An 18,423-nucleotide genomic window follows, 5' to 3' on the forward strand; every position below is an offset into this window, starting at 1 on the left:
AAATAAACATACATATAATAACAAAATCTATTTGCTACATCCGTAATAACACAAATATAATGAATATTTATGTAATTTTTTCTTTGATTTCTAGACACCATGTTCTCATATTTAAAACAAAAATATTATATCTTTTGAAAAGCAATTCATTGCCTCCCAAAGAGGGAAAAAAAATATGCTCATATGATTTCTACAATGATTTTGCCCTTGCCTCTCAATTAATAAAGAGCCATTTATCGGAAAAAGTTTATATAGTATGTGAATTCCATATTATTGAAATAAGGTATACATAAAAAATCATATAGAAGCGAGCGTTTCAACATTGGAGATATATAGATTTTTGAAGAAAATAAGAATTTTAAATCCTAAAAATAACACACCTTTTAATAAGTTCTCTAGGATGTCTATTTTTTAAATTTTTAAATATTTGTAGATCTACTCGTTCTGTAATATTTGAAAAAAAATTAAATTTGACAACTAGGAATGAGAATAGATTTTTAAGATCATAAGTTTTTGGAAATTGTAACTATATCCTTGGCAAAATTTGAAAAGTGTGCCTTACTTCTACAGTATAAGCCCTGCGCCTTACAATTCTCACCAATTTTTTTAAATTTAAGAATTTATTTCAATAGAATAAGAAAATCCACTTGTCACTTTGATAAAGAATGTATTTCAATATTATCCGAAAATCCACGTGTCACTTCATACTTGTCCATATGCAGAGATAGGACATGAATGCTTACAGATGGGACATGCATGTAGGTGCATACATGTCGGCAGCTGAAGCGGCTAAAACAGGGCACCGGGTGATCCGCCATGGTCGGCTTCTTTAAGCTCAGAGATGCCAGATTTTGCACTAACCCTAATTTTTCTATTCTCTCTGACCCAGACGTTTGCCTTGATTCTCTGAAACCGTAAATTTTTTAGTCTCTTTGTTGCTTCCTTTATCGTATTCTGAACCCTGTCATGCCTTGTACACAAGCTTTTCAGATGTTCGTTTTTCGCGTTGTCTTCCTTTTTCGCTTTAATACTAGGTTTTTAATGCGATTGGAGTGCTTGTAATCTGGGCGTTTGCTGTTTTGGAGAAGTTCATTTGCTTTTTGGGTTTTTTTGAAACGTTGGACAGGATCGTTTCTTGGAGCTTGAGTTTGTGAGGTTCTGTGATCTAGGGTTTTGCAGGTTGGGGAAAGGGTGCTGTGGCTTCTGAACTCAGTTTTTAGGTTTCTGATATTTAGGATTTTACAGACCAGAGGATACCTGTGGCTTTTCAGCTTGGGTTTTGAGGTTTTTTAGTCGTCTAGGATCTTTACAGGTCAGAGGAGGTAGTTCATTTTGGATTTTAAGTTGGTGTTTCAGACTCTACAGTATCTGGTGTTTATTCATTTCATGAGTGCTGGGTGATTGAGCTCCAGGGACTCGGTGAAATTCGCAGGATTTGCTGTTATTTTGCGGGAGAACTGTTAGATATTTCGGAAGAGATGGGATTGTTTTGTTTTTTATGATTAGGAAGATTTGGCCATGGGGTTTGTTGTTGGTTTGGTTTTAGGTGTTGTGTTTGGTGTTGCGTTGGTAGTCGCTTTTGTGCATTGCGAAAATGTGCGTTCGAAACGACGCACTGAACTTGTAAGTGCTTTTTTGTAATTGATTTTCTGTCTCTACTATTCTCTGCTTAGTTTTATGTAATGATTCAGTCCTGTTTAGCAAAAGCTGCATGTTTAAGGTTTGTCTAATGTTTAGTCATGATTATTATACCTGTTTGGATGCCACGCTTCAATTGTCATATGTGGATACTGTGAGAAATTTGAATTTGTGGATACTATCAGAGATTTGAATTCCCTTTCAAAACATCCATAATTTTGAAATTTAAATGACATCGACGTCTGTTCGTATTGTGAAATTGTTACCATTGTGCCTGCAACTTCCCCTCATCCACTGGGATCCATATAATGAACCTTATACTATTGTTTGATGGGTATTTTCATGAATTTTATATCTATCATTTCTGCATTATTCTCACCACACACCCACCCCCCCCCCCCCGAGGGAATGTTTTATCATTTCTGTGTTGTCTGCAATCTGTTTATCATTTCCAGGATCAGTCATGCTAACATTGCAAGTATAACTTATCATACATTTCCATGCAGTGAATTTGTAAGAATCTTGTTGAGCGATTTGATAAAAAACTTGCGTCAAGTTTGGTTTCAACAAGTCACAGAAGAAAACAAGACCATCAGTTTGATTTGGATGGCATTATTGACAAGTTTGATTTGAATGATGTTGTGGACATAAGTCATTAAATCTCGAAGAACTACATGTGGCGGCTAGGGATTGTCAGTCCCAGCCATCAGATTTGAAATCTCTGGCTAGAGATTCTCACAAAATTCAAGAGAAAAGTTCTTAGACTTTGAGAACTGTCTATAACACATCCTTCAGAACCATCTGATTTCATATTTTAGGGTGACTGTGACCTTCTCGTGCCCATAGTAAACGATATTTCTCCTACCAATACAGTGGCCGGGGAAATTCAGAACATATTGATATTCAATCATTACACTCGACAAATAGCCAAAGGCATAACTTTCCTCTCTAAGAGGGTTCTACACAAACTAACACGGACAACAAAACAGAAAGGGAAAGATTTTGAAAGAGGTTCTCTATCTCAATGTAACTCACATTGATCATATTCATTTCTTGGAACTTACTATTCGTATTTCACAATCCATGTCTACGAATAGGCTAAATTTCCTTTTGGTGGTCAATGTTTCTCTCCAATCACATCAGCACTAGAACCTTGGAATTCATGTGAGTGGTGTAATGATATAAAATAAGTAAAAAAATTGGCAAAATCCAGGATTATAGACAAGTCTGGAAAAAGTGAATGTTATTTATCTCCGTCTAGGTTGACTAGAAAAGCATGAACAAGGTTACAATGAGAAGAACACAAAATAGCAGTAAAAGGAAGGAAATAGACCTAATAGGAGCATGCATGTGTATCTAAGGATGGCGTCGCATACAAATCTGCCTCAGCATTGAAAATACTAGTCTCTTGATGTATGAAATTCAAAGAAGAACTAGAAACAGCAATATCTCAGGCCAACACAAGCAATCTCTTGGAGAAGTCCGAGGGTTGTCCTACAGGAAACCCTAACCAGGGATTTCAGAGCATCCTTCTTTATTTCAAAATCATGTCAATCTCCTCACAACTCTCTTCCAATTCCTATTTATAATAAAGACCTTACTTAGACCCCGAGAAATCTTAAATTATTATTAAAATAAATGACCTAGTTAAAACCAAATTTGTAATGAGATTTTTACCTCTAATAAAATAAACAATCCATAAGTGCTCTGACTACTTTTCCAAGCCGTTGCTAAAAATCCTAAAAAACTAAAAAAAAACTCTAAAATCCATAAAAAACTTAAAAACTAAAAAAATAAACCCGAAAAATCCATCCTTGAATTTTAATAGGAAAACTTCAAAAATACAAGGCATTTGCACCTGCTTCATGTCTTCCCCTGCATTTGGTGTTGCAAGCATTTCATGATCTTTCAACTACTCTTTTATCATCTCTCATCTACTTTCTCTCGTTTTGAATGTTCACGTCTAGTTTCCTCTTCAAAAAATAAAAAAAATAAAAAATGAAAACATCCACATATCATTTTGCCAATCAGATTGGGATGATTGTTTTACTGGATTAGCAATTCTCTTGTGATTATATTTCTATCTATCTTGCTCGTATTTAGTTCATTTAAGGTAATTAAAATTTTGACTGACACAGTTTGTGACAGGCTGTTGCTCTGGCATCATTTGCAAGGATGACAGTGGAAGATTCAAGAAAACTTCTTCCTCGCGAAGCTTATCCTTCATGGGTTGTTTTCTCCCAGCGACAGAAGTTGAGTGAATGATGCTTTGTCGATAACCTTTACCCCTTTTTTTTTTTTGGTGCAGCCTTGTTTCCTCATTCTTAGATGCTGATATGCTTCTTGTCTTCTGCAGTTGAATTGGCTTAACTATGAGCTTATAAAGCTCTGGCCTTATGTGAATGAGGTAGGCTTCCACCCTATGCACATTTTATTCTCACATGTCTGTGTTGTCCATTTTAATTGGTCGGTCCAATCTTTGGTTCCTCTGTGTGGTTCTATTGCTTCCTATAATTTGGCATGGCAAGATTTACTTTCTGTGCTAGTGAAGTTCTCACTTTTGACAAATGTCATAACAGGCCGGATCAGAGCTGATAAAAGCTTCAGTAGAACCTACTCTTGACCAGTACAAGACGGTCTTCCTAACTTCTTTGAAATTTTCTAAGCTGACTCTTGGCACTGTTGCTCCCCAATTTACAGGTGAGCTTTGAGTACTTGTAGGATTAAAACTAAATGAAAATCCTGTTTAAAAAAAATCTTGTCTGTTGCATTGCATATACAAATGCTGGATTATGTATCTTCTTATACCGATGACTATTGGCATGGATTCTTGTTGGAAGTTCTTACATCCAGAGAATTTTTGTTTTTGATAATAACATCGAGAGAACTGTTATGGAATATATTAATTGATTTGCAGTAACTTGAATGAAAGATACCTTTTGACATAAAAGGCAAGTTTTAGCTGCTGCCATATTTTCCTTGTTGGCGCGTTCTTCCATTTACATTGAGGTTTTCCCTAGGAAGTGCACAAGTTCATAACTAATGCCTGGAATCTGGTGTAAGTCTAGTGAATTGTTTGTATCTTCCTTCTTCATTGGGATGTTCTGATTTACTCTTAGTGCTTGGCCCTTTACCTTCTCCAAGGGTAGTCCCGTTTACAATAGGCTTTGCCTCAACAAACACTCCTAAGGCATCTGCCTTCTGAAATGGTTTTCATTTTGACAAAGAGAGGTTGGGGCTACATCTCCCAAAAATGAATATTTGCTATTAATAAAAACCCTTGTCTGCATCAATGAACCTTCCACAATCCATATAGCTTACCTAGTATCATAAATTTAGCTTTAGACTAGCTCCATAGATGTCCATTTGGAAGAACCTAAACTGTTGCATGGTCCATTCATCTTTCATCTCAAGTCATGGATGCCACCTTTTCAAGAATAGAGAAACCTCAGACATTCTGTGAACTGCATTTTTTGGTAATCTTCATCCCTCTTGTTCAAAGTGGAGTTGGAAGAGCAAAAAAATCATTGCATAGTTTCCTATCCTTTACTTGATTGTTGTTTCCCAAGCGGTAGACGCCTTCCTACTCGAAGCGACTGCCCTTCTATCACAAGTGACATGATCGGTGCTCATTTTTTCTCTTGTCGACCAAATCCCCCTCACCATCACAACTTTCTCCCTGAACTATTTTTTATCTATCCCTTATCCTAAGATTCCAAATTATGAGAATATATAACTTTTCAGACTTCTATATGGTTTTTTACTCCCCCGGGGGGAATCCCTGTGGATGCTTGTTTGTCAAATTTGGGTGAATCTATAGCACGGGTACATGGACCTGCTGCTAATGTGGTGGTGTTTGTCGAATTCTTTTTTTTTTTTCTTTGAGCAAGTTATGCAATGTCTTTTTTTGGACAATATTACTGCATTTCGGGTTCATTATTCCGATGCATTGAATTTGGTGCCAGTTTGTTTTGTATTTAGCACTGTACATATTAATGTTTCTACCTGAGAACAAGCTGGAGCTACAGAAAGTTGCTTAGCAGAGAGTGGTAGAGCTTATGCCTCCTATCCAAGAGGTCTTCAATTCAAACCCAGGCGCGAGCATCATTTTGATAATCAAAACAAGTTGTAGATACATCTAGAGAAGCTATCATTAGAGATAAGCATTTTTTATTTGTAGTGAGGGTCTTGCTACTTGATCTCTATATGGAACTATTTTTATTTGTCGTTTATTGTTGTCAAAATTCTACTCTGGCCGCCTCCCTGCCAGTCATGCCAATTCTAAGCCCAGGTAGAGGAGGGTTGTATTAGGTAGGCAGCCATCGTAAAATTTGTCGCAACTTTCTAGAGAATTTACCTGTAAGCGACACACTGTATCGACACTCGGGTATAGTGAGAAATGAGCAAGAGTTAGCTAAGGCGTTCCCCATAGGCAATGCGGCGCCTCCTAGTTGCAGTGAAAAATATGTTGGGTTTTGTGGCCTTTAAAGGCACAGAGAACTTGTAAATATGATATCTTATAGTTGAATATGCATTTCTGTGGGAGTGCGTGGGTTGACTGATCAAGGCTTGGGCTGTTTATAGCCTTAGTCATGTTCAAAACCCTTGCCCTTGGGCATGTGGCACTACCGAGAAGGGTTTACAACAGTGTTTTAAAATGCGGGATGTGGCCAAAAGTGGTAGGGGGGGGGGCCGATACGGCGATGCAGCTCGATGTGGTGCATCGGCGCTCATGCTGTCAATAGATATAAAAAAATTCTAAAAAATCTCAAAAAATAGGTTAATGCATCAAAAATATATGGAGGTGATATATATGATAATAGGTATTTTAGTTTACTGATTAACTCCAAAAAAATTAGCTATCAGAGATTCTGAATCCACTATCCCCTGATACAAACTAGAAACTAGCTTCACAAAACATTCAACAATCAATAACCATAAGCACAAATTTGCAACTACAAACTTTAAAGTTACAAAATAGTGATACTACAAACCAAAAGTCCATGTCTCCATGAAGATTAAAGAGTTTTGAAGTCAAGGTCAAGAAGAGTTAATGCAATCATCCATTCATCATATAAGTCATGTTGAGAGTCAATTTTGAAGTCAAAATTTCAAATTTTAATCAGAGTAGTCATCTTGAGAGTTTTCGTGTGCCTCGTCAATATCTTCCTCAACGGCCTCCACGTATTCTTCTTCCTCGGTCTCCTTTGAGTCAGCCTCCTCCTCCGTGACCTCTGAAGCTAATGTGCGAGTGCGACTAGACCCAACTCCTCTACTCCTTGTGCTCTAGTGTTAAGTCGATCTTCTTCATTAGCCCCTGTTGCTAGCTCGACATCGAGCCCTGTAAGATCCTCACCCTCAAACACATGTTTTAGTCTTGGATCCGTGGTCCACTTGATTGTGTAATCACCATCAGCTTCATACAATTGAATAGGGTTGAGCTTCATGCGATTTTGATACCTCTCCCTAAGCCGCTCGTTATACCGCACATGAACCAAATCATTCAACTTCTTCTGCTCCAACCTATTTTTTTTTTTTGGTATGGAGCTGTGGTATAAAATTGAAATTAGATAAATTAGATTTTAGATTAGAAAATTGAAAATTGAAATTGAAATTCAAGAAATAAAGATTAAGGAATAAGGAATTAAGGACTTACACGTTCAAATACACTCCAATTGCGTTCACAACCAGATGAGCTACATGTGACATTCAACACTCGAATAGTGAAATGTTGTAGACTTGGTGTCTCGCTTCCTTATAATACCCACCATGCAGTTGTAGAATATCTTATAATTTAGATTGTAGATAAAAATGAAGGGCAAACAAATAGACAATGGAACTATACATAAGGTCATAGACAACTAAGGGTACTTTTGGCCTTTACCTGGATCTGTAGTGTCCCTATTTCAAGTTACAATCTCTCTCCCAAAGTTTCCTAAGCCTAACATGAACTTAATCAATTCATGGCTTTGGATCTCATCTTGGATATCTTTGTTAGGCACCAACCTCTCAAGCACATCTAAGAACCCACCATTTATTACATGATCTGACTCAATGGATGGGTGCTTGTAGTGAAGAGATGGGTTTAGAAAGTAACCGGCTGAATGGAGGTGCATGTGAAGCTGGGTATCCTATCTCCTACCAATTATTTCAAGTATAGCCTTGCGCTCATTTTCATCATCCTTTAAAACATTTTTTATCTCTGTTCTTGCCCTGGTCATTGCCTCATGTATGTAGCCCATGGCGGGCTTCAGTTGAAGCACTCTCACACCGGTTAGGAGGTGTGATTTGGTTCAAGTAGAAGGCTCTAAAAGGGCAAGAGAAAGAGGATTTTCTTAGCCAACCACAAATAATTGGGATAAGGCTCTGATGATAATGATGATTTATTGTTGTTGTCTTGTTGCATTATTGTTGCTGCATACTAGTGGTGGTTATTATTATTATCGTTGCTGTTGTCATTGTCATTGTCTATGTTGTTATCATTATCGTTAGGGCGATTACTCAGTTTCAGGTACATTGTAGGAGAGTGTATGCAATCTGTGCCACGTCGGAGACTGTCCACTCATGATGCAAGCATATATCGAATGGAACGGGGACTCCAATAATTACGGGGTGGGACTGAAGTAGGACCAAGAAGTACATTTATATGCATCTGTATCTTGAATGGGTGTGGTCCTTTTTATGGTGTAGCACTCATTTGACTGCTGCATGATGTGTGCCCTTATGTTGTAATAACTAAAACTTGTAATCATATCTTAGTATTCTCCCTTGTAATAACTTGCATATGCACTCCAATAGTTCCCTTTGTTGTATGATCCTTCTATCTTTCTGGTTAATAGACTTTCAAATCTGATTAGCTCACATGTCCATGATTGGGTGAACATGCATCTAACAATGTGGATTTTTTGCACTTTGTACATGCTAGAGAAAGTGGATCTGGTTGTCCCACCTGCTACAGTGAAAACGTCTTATTTTATTCTTCGATTGATTGGCAGCTTCTACCTATACAAATGAAAATGTAGCCAAGTTATGGATCTTTCGCGGTGGTTAATGTTTTTTCAAACTGCATAGTTCTCATTAAAATCATGTGAATATTAAAGTACCTTTTTATATTATTAAAAAGCTATCTACTGTTGACATATATGAATTCTGTGATACTCATGTTTTAGAAATGTGCTTTAGGAATCTCAATTGTAGAAGATGGAGAGAATGGGATCACCATGGAGTTAGAAGTGCAGTGGGATGGGAACCCAAACATTGTATTGGATATTAAAACAAAACTTGGTGTCTCTCTCCCTATTCAGGTACTCATGAGAAGTGTTTTTTATTTGTCATCTTTGTTAGTGTATTGGAGAGCAATTATCGCAACATTTAAGAAATGCTGTGTTTTTCAATGAAATCTCATTGTTCGTTATGTTAGCTAATAACTTGCATGTTATACTCACTTATTTGTTAATGTTGGCCACTAGGCGAATGTTTATGCTCAAATTTCTGCTATAATGCTGTCATCAGGCTACCTTGGTATATCTAAAATGCATTACTGGAACTGTTATATACATCGTTTACGAAGTCAGGATCTATTAGCTAAGCAGTTGAATGTTTATCATTAGTGGAGTCTTGGGTTGTTCTCCGAAACTTGTGTAGACAAACTCTTGGAGTTGGTAAAGGTTTCTTCTCCAGCATATAAAATTTGTTAAGAAAATGTAAGTTTTTGTTGTGTTGATAGGAGAAATTACCTTTGGAAGAGTAGAATACCTCGATGACACAGGATGGTGATAGTCGCTATTATATTGATTGGGCTGATTGATTTATAACCAAGGGGCTCTGCATAAGTCCATAAATTAACTTTTTGAAGTTGACGCTCACAAACAGGGGGCATATAGTCTCGAAAACGTTTAAGTTGCTCCATGTGGAGCCTATCATGAAGTATGCTTTGAAAGTGCCTTCTTTATATCCATTTCTTTAATCATTGTGGCCTCACATAATAATAACTACTACTGCTTTAAGGGGAGATGATTTGAAAGAGGGTACTAGACGGGCTGTAGAGGCTTCCACTCCAGCGTATGGAAGTTGTTGAGGAAATCTTAAATTTTGTTTTGTATAGAGGAGGTGGTACCTTGGAAGAGTAGATTACCTCAATTCCCGAGGGTGGAGATAGCAGCTATCATATTGATGACATAACTGGGTTGTTTCTAGTGTTCCAAAAACACATTGGGTGGCAGCCTAGAACCTAAGTTGAAGAAGAGGATCAAGGGGCAGGAGAATATGTGTATACAACATAAAACATTAAAAATCTCATAATCCAAAAAATTCCAAACCATTGTATATTCATAATGGATAGATTACTAGCACAAACAAAAATAAGATGTAATAGTAACCACTAAATTAGTAATACAGGCACAACCCATAATCCATACTCCATAGACCATACTCCATGATCCATAGTTCATATCATTCAACAATCCATATTTTCATACAATGATACAACCATACAAGCATACACATAAGAAGAGATAGTAGAAACTAAAAATAAGAAAAAGAAAATATACAGTCTAAGACTCAACACCATGAGTCTAGTGTCTTTAGTCACCATCATAATTATAAGGAGTAGGGTAAGCCTCATCATATGCATCGTATTCGAAGTCATCATCATCAGAGTCATCTCCCTCTTCAACATAATGCTAGTCCTCTGTTCCTTCTGAATCTACCTCTTCCTCGTGTTCTATCTCCCTCTTACTCTGTGCTCCCTCTTACTCTGTGTAGATGAGGCCTTATGGGTCTTGGCTGCTCTACTTGGTGCCTCTTCACCCTTTTCTTGTTTTTAGCGTTTCACTGAACTTAAATATTGTTTGATCCCTTCCCTGGTAGCCTCAAGAACATTTTACACGAGGCAACATCCCCCTTAGTACCGGGAAAGTGTTTCTTGAACCGGTAAATGTCCTCATTAGTATCCTTTCCACAATAATTACACCTTATACAATTTTTGTCATTCAGATTCAGGTTATGACCGTACTTCCAACTCGATCACCACTTCTAGAAGAACCTGGAGAAGATATTTGCATATAACATGGCTCATTTTCTTCCCTTTTTGATTTTACTAAATGTAGATCTTGTCTAATCTCATCTCTAATAGCTTCAAGAACTTATTCACAAGAAGAAACATTCCCTTTAATATCGGCTAGGTGTTTCGTGAATCGGTTTATGCCCCCATTGGTATCTTTTCCACAAAAATTACACTTTATACAATTTTTTTCGTTTGGTTCGGGTTATAACCGTACTTCCAACTTGGATCACCTCTTCTAGCAGAATCAGAATTAGACCTATCCAAATGATAAGGCTTTTGTTTATGTTTGTGTTTTACTGAACTCATATAGCGTTTAATCTCCTCTTTGATAGCTTCAAGAACATTTTTACAAGGGGCAACATTCCTCTTAATACCATTATCAAAATAAAACATTCCTCTTAATACCAACAAGATGTTTTTTAATCTGGTTTATACCTCCTTTTGTATCATTTTCACAATAATTGCATCTTATGCAATTTTTATCCAAAAGATTCGGGTTATCGCCATATTTCAAACCCAGATCACCATTTCAATTAGATCCTGAAGAAGACGTCTCAAAATATTACAAGCAATCTAAAAAATAAAATTTTTCACTAACCTTGATTGCTCGATCTCCAAACTTCCACCTCTGAGATATTTTTTAATGTCAAAGTCTTCTAAACCACCCTCTAATAGACCTATAAAACCTCCAAAACTAAATCTAATATCAATGGGTGATATCTAGATCGATTTGTCATAACTTTGAGAAACCCCTCGATCCTATGACAATTAATTTTTTGAGGGTTTTTCCTCTCGAAAATGGGCTCTAATGGGGTTTAGGTTTTAAATGAACCTAAAACCCACCTTTGTCGCCTTTTATTTTTAAGAAAGAACCCAAAGATGCCCCTGGATGGGGCGCTGGCCTTGGGCTAGGCACCCTAGTGCCTGGGCGGCCTCCTAGGGGCGGACAGCCTATTTTGGCCGCTTAGGCGCTTCATTTATGACCAAGGGGCTCTGCTTGAGTCCACAAATTGCTTTTTGAAGCTGGCATACAAACTAGGTGTGTATAGTATCAAAAACCTTCATGTGCTTCATATGGAGCTTACTATGAAGTTTGCTGTGAAGGGGCCTTATTAACATCCATCTCTTTAATCTTTTACTGGCTCTCTTAAGATAAGAATGATGATGATATATGAAAAAATGATTATTTGAGAGAGGGCACCAGACTTTCTCAGGTACTGGATTAGGAAGAGAATATACTGGAGGTAGCCTTTAAACAGTTCTGAGAATGTTTTAGTTAGATGGAGAAGAGACTAACGGTAACACATCAATGTGTGTCACCATGGATAAGTGGTTGTTTATTTTTGTTCTTTTTGTGGGTGAGGGTATTGGTTGTTGTTGATTCATGGGTGGCAAATAGAGCACCCTCTCTTGGGTGCTTGTCTGGCAAATTGTACAGCCTCTCTTGGATGCTTATCTGGCAAATTGTACAGCCTCTCTTAGATGCTTGTCTTTCATAAACTCTTATATCTTTTTATCTTTATATTAGTACTGTACTTCATGAGAGGGAGGGCAAGATGATAACCTGCTGGAGGATGAAATTGTGGGCTTGTAGTTCCATGTTTACAGATGCTATTGTATAAATCCATTTCGAGTTAACTACTTATTCTAACTGAAGAGTAAGAAAGTCGATTACATTTGCCTAAAGCAAGAGTAAAGCTCAACATGAGATACATGACAAAATTAGGTATGCATGCAAATGGTTAAAGTGCCAATGGTGAGTAAATACATGAGAGCAGCATGAACAATTGTTAGTCTTTTCCATGTTACTTTTTTTTTTAATTGCATGTTTCTCATCTAGAAAGTAGAGATTACTCTTGCCTTGTTAAGCGAGGTGTGCACTTAAAGTTTAGAACATTAATTTTCAGTTTTGTTTATTTTGATGCTGTATGGTTTGCCTTTCCCTGCACTGTACTGGTATAAATGATCCTAGGTTTGCATTCTGTCATTACAGGTTAAGAATATTGGCTTCACTGGGGTTTTCAGGATCATTTTCAAGCCATTGGTGGATGTGTTGCCATGCTTCGGGGCTGTTTGCTATTCTTTAAGGGAAAAGGTGGGTTGCATGCTTCTTATTTAGAGTTTGCAGCTTGAAACATGACTTCTTTAATTGCGATCCGGTACAATGCTTGACATACTGTTTGGTGCAGAAACAAATGGATTTTACCTTGAAAGTCGTCGGAGGTGACATATCAACTATTCCAGGATTATATACTGCTGTTGAGGTCCAACAACTTACTCAGCTTGTGATTTTGTTGAGTGGTTATATTAGTGCACAATCAAGTACTAAGTAATTCCTCATAAGATGAATTTCTTGAATTAGAGAAATATCCTACTGAAATATTTTTGTAGGATGGAGAACCAGGATTCACGTAGCCGACCCCAAGAATGATGATGATGATGATTCTACTGAAATATTTATTTTTAGTTGTTATTCCTGAAAGTTGGTATTGGTTGAAAGGTGTGATCTAGTGATGCATCTTGAAGTGGTTATTCTATCTCAACCTATATTTTAAATGGTTGTTTCAAACTTGAATTTATTGTCTAGATAAATAATAGAGTGAGGTCTTTCTCAGCTGTTCTATTAGCTTGTTTCACTCTCATAGTCCATTATTTATTGATATTATATAACACAATATTTCTTTGTTTTCATGTAGTTATAGCTTTAGCAGTTCACAACCCACACATGCTCATTTTATCTACAAGTTGCTTACAAAATAGCTTCAAAATGATTTTGGATAAATTTTCACTCTCCACTAGTAGTTTGTGGTGCATCATTCCATGTTTTAATCCATTTAGCTGTTTTTCTTGTGTTGGTAATATAAAGTGTTCTAATATGGTTTGTTTTTCATTTAGGAAACAATAAGAGATGCCATCGAGGACTCCCTAACATGGCCGGTCCGGAAAGTTGTTCCCATTTTGCCTGGGGACTACAGGCAAGCCTTTGAAGGCCACAACTTACTTAGTGATGGTCATTGACTGCTAAATATTGATGTTTTGATTGTTTTTTTGAAATGAAATTGTCTAAACTATATTATTTTTTCAGTGACCTTGAGATGAAACCTGTTGGAATATTGGAAGTGAAACTCGTGCAAGCAAAGGATTTGACAAATAAGGACATCATTGGAAAGTCAGATCCTTTTGCCATTGTTTACGTACGTCCATTACGCGACCGGACGAAAACTAGTAAAACAATTGTGAGTGCTCATTTGTCATGTTTGCATAGTTTTTTGGGGTTTTGTGCTTTGTTTTTAGTTCTAATATGTTATCATTGCGCAGCGTTTTGTATTTTAGTCTTTTAGCTCTAATATATTATCATTTTGCAGAACAATGAGTTGCATCCTATTTGGAATGAACACTATGAGTTTATAGTGGAAGATGTATCTACTCAATATGTAACCGTAAAGATTTACGATGATGAAGGGTTACAGCCACCTGAACTTATTGGCTGTGCTCAATTTCCATTAAAGGACCTTCAACCAGGGAAGGTGAAGGATGTGTGGTTAAAGTTGGTCAAAGATTTGGAAGTTCAGAGGGATACTAAGTATAGGGGTCAGGTAGGAATCCTATAGATCAAGAAATATTCCTGGTTTCCTTTTTTGACATGTTTCACCTTGGTGATATGCCATACATTCATTTCCCAGAGCACTATGATACTTTTTTGTTTTAATTTTTCAAAAGACTTGCAGATTATTTTGGTGTGATTAGTTTATTATCCAAGGGCTTAGAGTTTCGTTCCCTGACCTTCAACACTGGAAGGTAGCTTATCTCTTCTTGCACAATATGGTAGTAGATCACAACCTAAAATCATCAATTTGACATGATACATAGGGGTTGCAGCGGGTCAGTTCCGGACCTGACTGCACCTGGATCCGGACCCAGACCTGACCCAAAAATAATTTTTTTTTTTTTTATATATATTTAAATATCATATTGGATATATTCATGTATTATTTTATAACTAAAAACATATAGTTATATTTATTTTAATATTATTAAAATATTATTTAAATATTAATACTATTCGGGTCGGGTCTATATGGACCCAGGCCCGAATAGTGTTCGGGTTCAAGATTTAGACCTGGATCCGACCCACCGGGTCCAATTTTTGGACCCATACCCGGACCCGGGTCAGGTCCGGTCATTGGGTCCTGTCGTTGGTTCCGAGGTTGGGTCGGGGTCCATTGCCACCCCAAATGATTTATTTATTTATTTGTTTTCATCTGAAAAATGCCAAATGAATTTCTTTATTGAACTCCAATTGCGTAGAATTTTCGCCTACTATTGTTCTCACTTACTAAATGTTTGTGTAGTTTAAATCTCTTTTATTCTTAATTGGGGCAATCAGCACACTTAGTTCATATGGCATTAATAGATGCATTGTGATCTCCAGGTTCTGGGTTCAAGCTTAGCTTACATTCTGGAAAAAGAAAAATAATGTTCTCTCTTTTTTGTATTAGGATCTCATCTATTCGATATTTTTGTACTGTGTGGTCTTACCTCTTGGCTCTTATGCCTCTTTATACTTCTTGGCTTAGGTGCACCTGGAACTTCTTTACATTCCTTTTGGCATGGCAAATGGATTTACTAATCCTTTTGCCAAGGCAATGTTTTCCATGACCTCTCTGGAAAAGGCTATGAAAAGTGGCACAGATGGAAATGAGAACACCGATTTGGAGAAGAAAGCAACATCTCTACAAAGGAAAAGAGATGTCATTGTTAGAGGAGTTCTTTCTGTTACAGTGATTGGTGCTGAAGACTTGCCTCAGATGGATCTCATGGGAAAAGCCGATCCGTATGTTGTGCTCCATATGAAAAAAGCAGATATTAAATACAAAACCCGGGTAATCTTTTTGTGCTTGCGCAATGTAGGCTTTAAATCTTTTGGTCCTACTTCTCCAGGCCTAAAGCACCAATACAGTATGTAATTTTACCTTATTTTATATGCTTTTGCAGGTTGTGAATGAAACTCTGAATCCAGGTTGGAATCAAACATTTGATTTTGTTGTAGAGGATGGATTGCATGATATGCTGCTTTTGGTAGTTTATGATCATGATACTTTTGGAAAGGTATTAACCTTGCTTTCAAGTCTCTTTAATAGATTTATAGTGGTTATTTTGGTGATGCTGTGGGAGTTTGATATTACTGGAATCTCCTTCTGTACTCTTTCTTGTTTCAGGTTCAAATTTGTAGCTTAAATTGAAGAAAATGAATGAAATATGTGATGGCTTTCCAAAGCAAATATTTCCCTTCCAAATTGGATACATGCACTTCAGAATTTAAGAGTGTTTTTGAGACATTTATGATACTTAGCAGCAATACATTGAAATGTTCATACTTGCAATTCTTTTCAGAAGCACTGAAACCTGCCTTGCTTTTGAAGAGGAACGGTTAACCCTAACTCTCTTCTTTAGAGGTGTTAATGAGCGGGACGGGCCCAGCATCCTGAGGGGGATCCTGAACCACAAAGATGGATTTCCTCCTATTTTTTGAGCATTATTGATGCAATTTCATTCTCTTCTTGACTATAGATTGCACAGGATTTTTGGAATTTATAAAGCTCTTTTGTCGATTATTTAACAGGGATTTTCAGAAAATCAGTGTTTGCATGTAAATCTGAAACCGGTGGCAGTTTTCTAATAGTTTTAGAGATCATTTGCATTTTGGATCCCCTAAGTTTATAAATGGCATCAAATTTTTCGGTATAATCGAATGATAACCATCTGATTCTTCGCTATAGTTGAATGATAACCATCTAGTTCTTTGGTGCTGTAGGATGTTTTTTTTTTTTTTTTTGCTTTTCTTTTTTAAGGTTCCCTATGAGGATTGGTTTTTTACCGTTTTAACAAAATGATGTTGTCATCTCAGGACTTCATTGGCAGATGTATACTGACCCTAACAAGGGTAATAATTGAAGTAGAATACGAAGATAGCTTCCCATTGGAGGGTGCGAAATCTGGATGTCTGAACTTGCGTCTCAAGTGGACCCCACAGCCCATTTACCGGGATTCCTAATCTCAGGGGAAAATGTAGCAGCAATCACATCGCACTGTTAAGTATAGAAATTCTCAGTCTCGTCACTTTTGTTAAGAAAGAAACAACACGGAAGACTCATCAATTTTGATTATAGTGCGTTTGAGGTGACATCCAGTAGTGTTCAACGAGCCACATATGGTTTGGATGGTCCCTGGGGAATTCAGGCCAAAATCATTTTATGTAAGTATTTCGAAACTGGTGTTATGTGTTCTTTGAACTTATCTCCACACCCATTTGTGGATTGTACAGTTCATATAGAGAGGCATGACCTTTTATGGTGCTAGTAGCATGGTCCATAGTGTAAAATAAGAATTTTGTTTTCTGATTCATTCCCATCTGTTGTATACAACTTAGAGAGGTGAGAATGACTAAAATGACTGATCAAAATAAAGTAATACAGTGAAGGGGAATAAACTGTTATTATTCTTCATGAAGAGTAAGGGGTGATGACCCTTGATTGTATGCATGGCATAGAATATTTGTTTGTGACTTTAGAGAGGGATATCCAAGGACCTCCATTCTTATCCTATTACCCAGCAGGATCTCTCTCTCTCTCTGTATCTTTGATGAAAACCAGAGTGCAAATAAAACATAGAAAAAGCAAAGCCCAAGACATGTGCTTCATTGTTATTGCCTTGTACGCACTACCGAACAGTATTTTCAGAATTGGAATCAGGGTCCCTGAATTGCCAGCGGGTCCTATTCCTGTTCACCTTCTTCCGCTTTTCCATGTTGACTGCTATATATCCCAAAGAACTTAGAAAAAACAAGAACTGCTGGGTTCCTCAAATTGGAGGTGCTGACTTGCTAAACCTGATCGGAACTGGGTGATTCTGGTTCGGATCGATTTTTGAAAACTTGCTTTAGTGCTCATGAATGGACAATGTTGTGCACTGTCATCCGTTATTATGTTGGCTAAAGATGTCCATCGTGGACCTTTTATATGATTAGATAAGCATCTTCATTACTGATAGGAGCATTTATGCATTTCATTGTTCTTTTGTCTTGCTTTATTTTGGTGGTATTTAGCTGACATTCTTAGGTCTTTAGGATGAAGAGGGCAGGTGTGTTGCATGCTTCGTTAGGAGCTCCCATAGTTTCACTTCTAATCGTGCATTTAATTTAGTTGGAGAGGCCTTGGCTTTACCATCTAAATTACGCCATGGATGAAGAATCTAAAAATGGTTAAATGGTTAGGTTTGCTATGCGGAATAGTTGAATTTTAGTATTTTATTTTGGTGCGGGGAGAGTGTGTGAGTTTGCTTCAGCTTAGTTGCTAGTATTGTTAAAAATATATATATGTATTGGTGACGCGGATTGTCTATCCTGAACTGTGGTTCGGACCGGTGATCTGGTTCAGTGGATTGGCTAGATCAACCTGATTTGATTTTAACGTAAATATTAGAACTCGTAAAATTATTTTTTTGAGTTTCAGAAACAGATAATGGGGGATGTGTTTTGGACTTATTAAGATTTTAATAAATGAATATTGAGATGCCGTTTCTTGTTTGAGTATCTATTGATTTCACTTTGATACTAATTTTGAGACAATTTTTTTATAAAATTTGTGATACTTGTTTTGTGATTTTTCTTGAAGAGATGAGAGAGTGATTTTTGTGGTTTCTAACACTAATTACGTGATATT

The 18,423-nt window shown here is 37.0% G+C and overlaps 1 protein-coding gene across 4 annotated transcripts; it reads left to right on the forward strand.

Annotated features, from left to right (window-relative positions):
• The first annotated feature begins 766 nt into the window (after positions 1 to 766).
• On the forward strand, positions 767 to 17,208 carry NTMC2T2.1 (Calcium-dependent lipid-binding (CaLB domain) family protein). 4 transcript variants are annotated; one of them, XM_088855830.1, is made up of 13 exons: positions 767 to 1,623; positions 3,777 to 3,889; positions 3,993 to 4,045; positions 4,218 to 4,338; positions 8,821 to 8,942; positions 12,696 to 12,797; positions 12,892 to 12,966; positions 13,598 to 13,677; positions 13,788 to 13,938; positions 14,068 to 14,298; positions 15,280 to 15,585; positions 15,698 to 15,811; positions 16,611 to 17,208. In XM_088855830.1, exons 2-13 carry the CDS (start codon positions 3,814 to 3,816, stop codon positions 16,755 to 16,757), a joined length of 1,578 nt encoding a protein of 525 aa, XP_088711956.1. In that variant the 5' UTR covers positions 767 to 1,623; positions 3,777 to 3,813; the 3' UTR covers positions 16,758 to 17,208. The 4 variants fall into 4 exon arrangements, with proteins under 4 accessions (XP_088711956.1, XP_088711954.1, XP_088711957.1 ...); XM_088855828.1 differs by having other exon boundaries at positions 3,787 to 3,889; XM_088855831.1 differs by having other exon boundaries at positions 767 to 914.
• The last annotated feature ends 1,215 nt before the right edge of the window (positions 17,209 to 18,423 follow it).

This window comes from Amborella trichopoda, chromosome 13 (genome assembly GCF_054954075.1).
Source record: "Amborella trichopoda isolate Santa Cruz 75 chromosome 13, AtrichopodaSantaCruz75HAP2 v2.0, whole genome shotgun sequence".
NCBI classification, from domain to species: Eukaryota; Viridiplantae; Streptophyta; class Magnoliopsida; order Amborellales; family Amborellaceae; genus Amborella; species Amborella trichopoda.

What these genes read in the sequence shown, in the direction of transcription:
- NTMC2T2.1 (XM_088855828.1), top strand. Translation starts at nt 1,519, where the DNA reads ATGGGGTTTGTTGTTGGTTTGGTTTTAGGTGTTGTGTTTGGTGTTGCG. An exon ending in GCTATTCTTTAAGGGAAAAG is followed by an intron (nt 12,798 to 12,891) that starts GTGGGTTGCATG and finishes TGTTTGGTGCAG; the next exon opens with AAACAAATGGATTTTACCTT. An exon ending in ATCATGATACTTTTGGAAAG is followed by an intron (nt 15,812 to 16,610) that starts GTATTAACCTTG and finishes TTGTCATCTCAG; the next exon opens with GACTTCATTGGCAGATGTAT.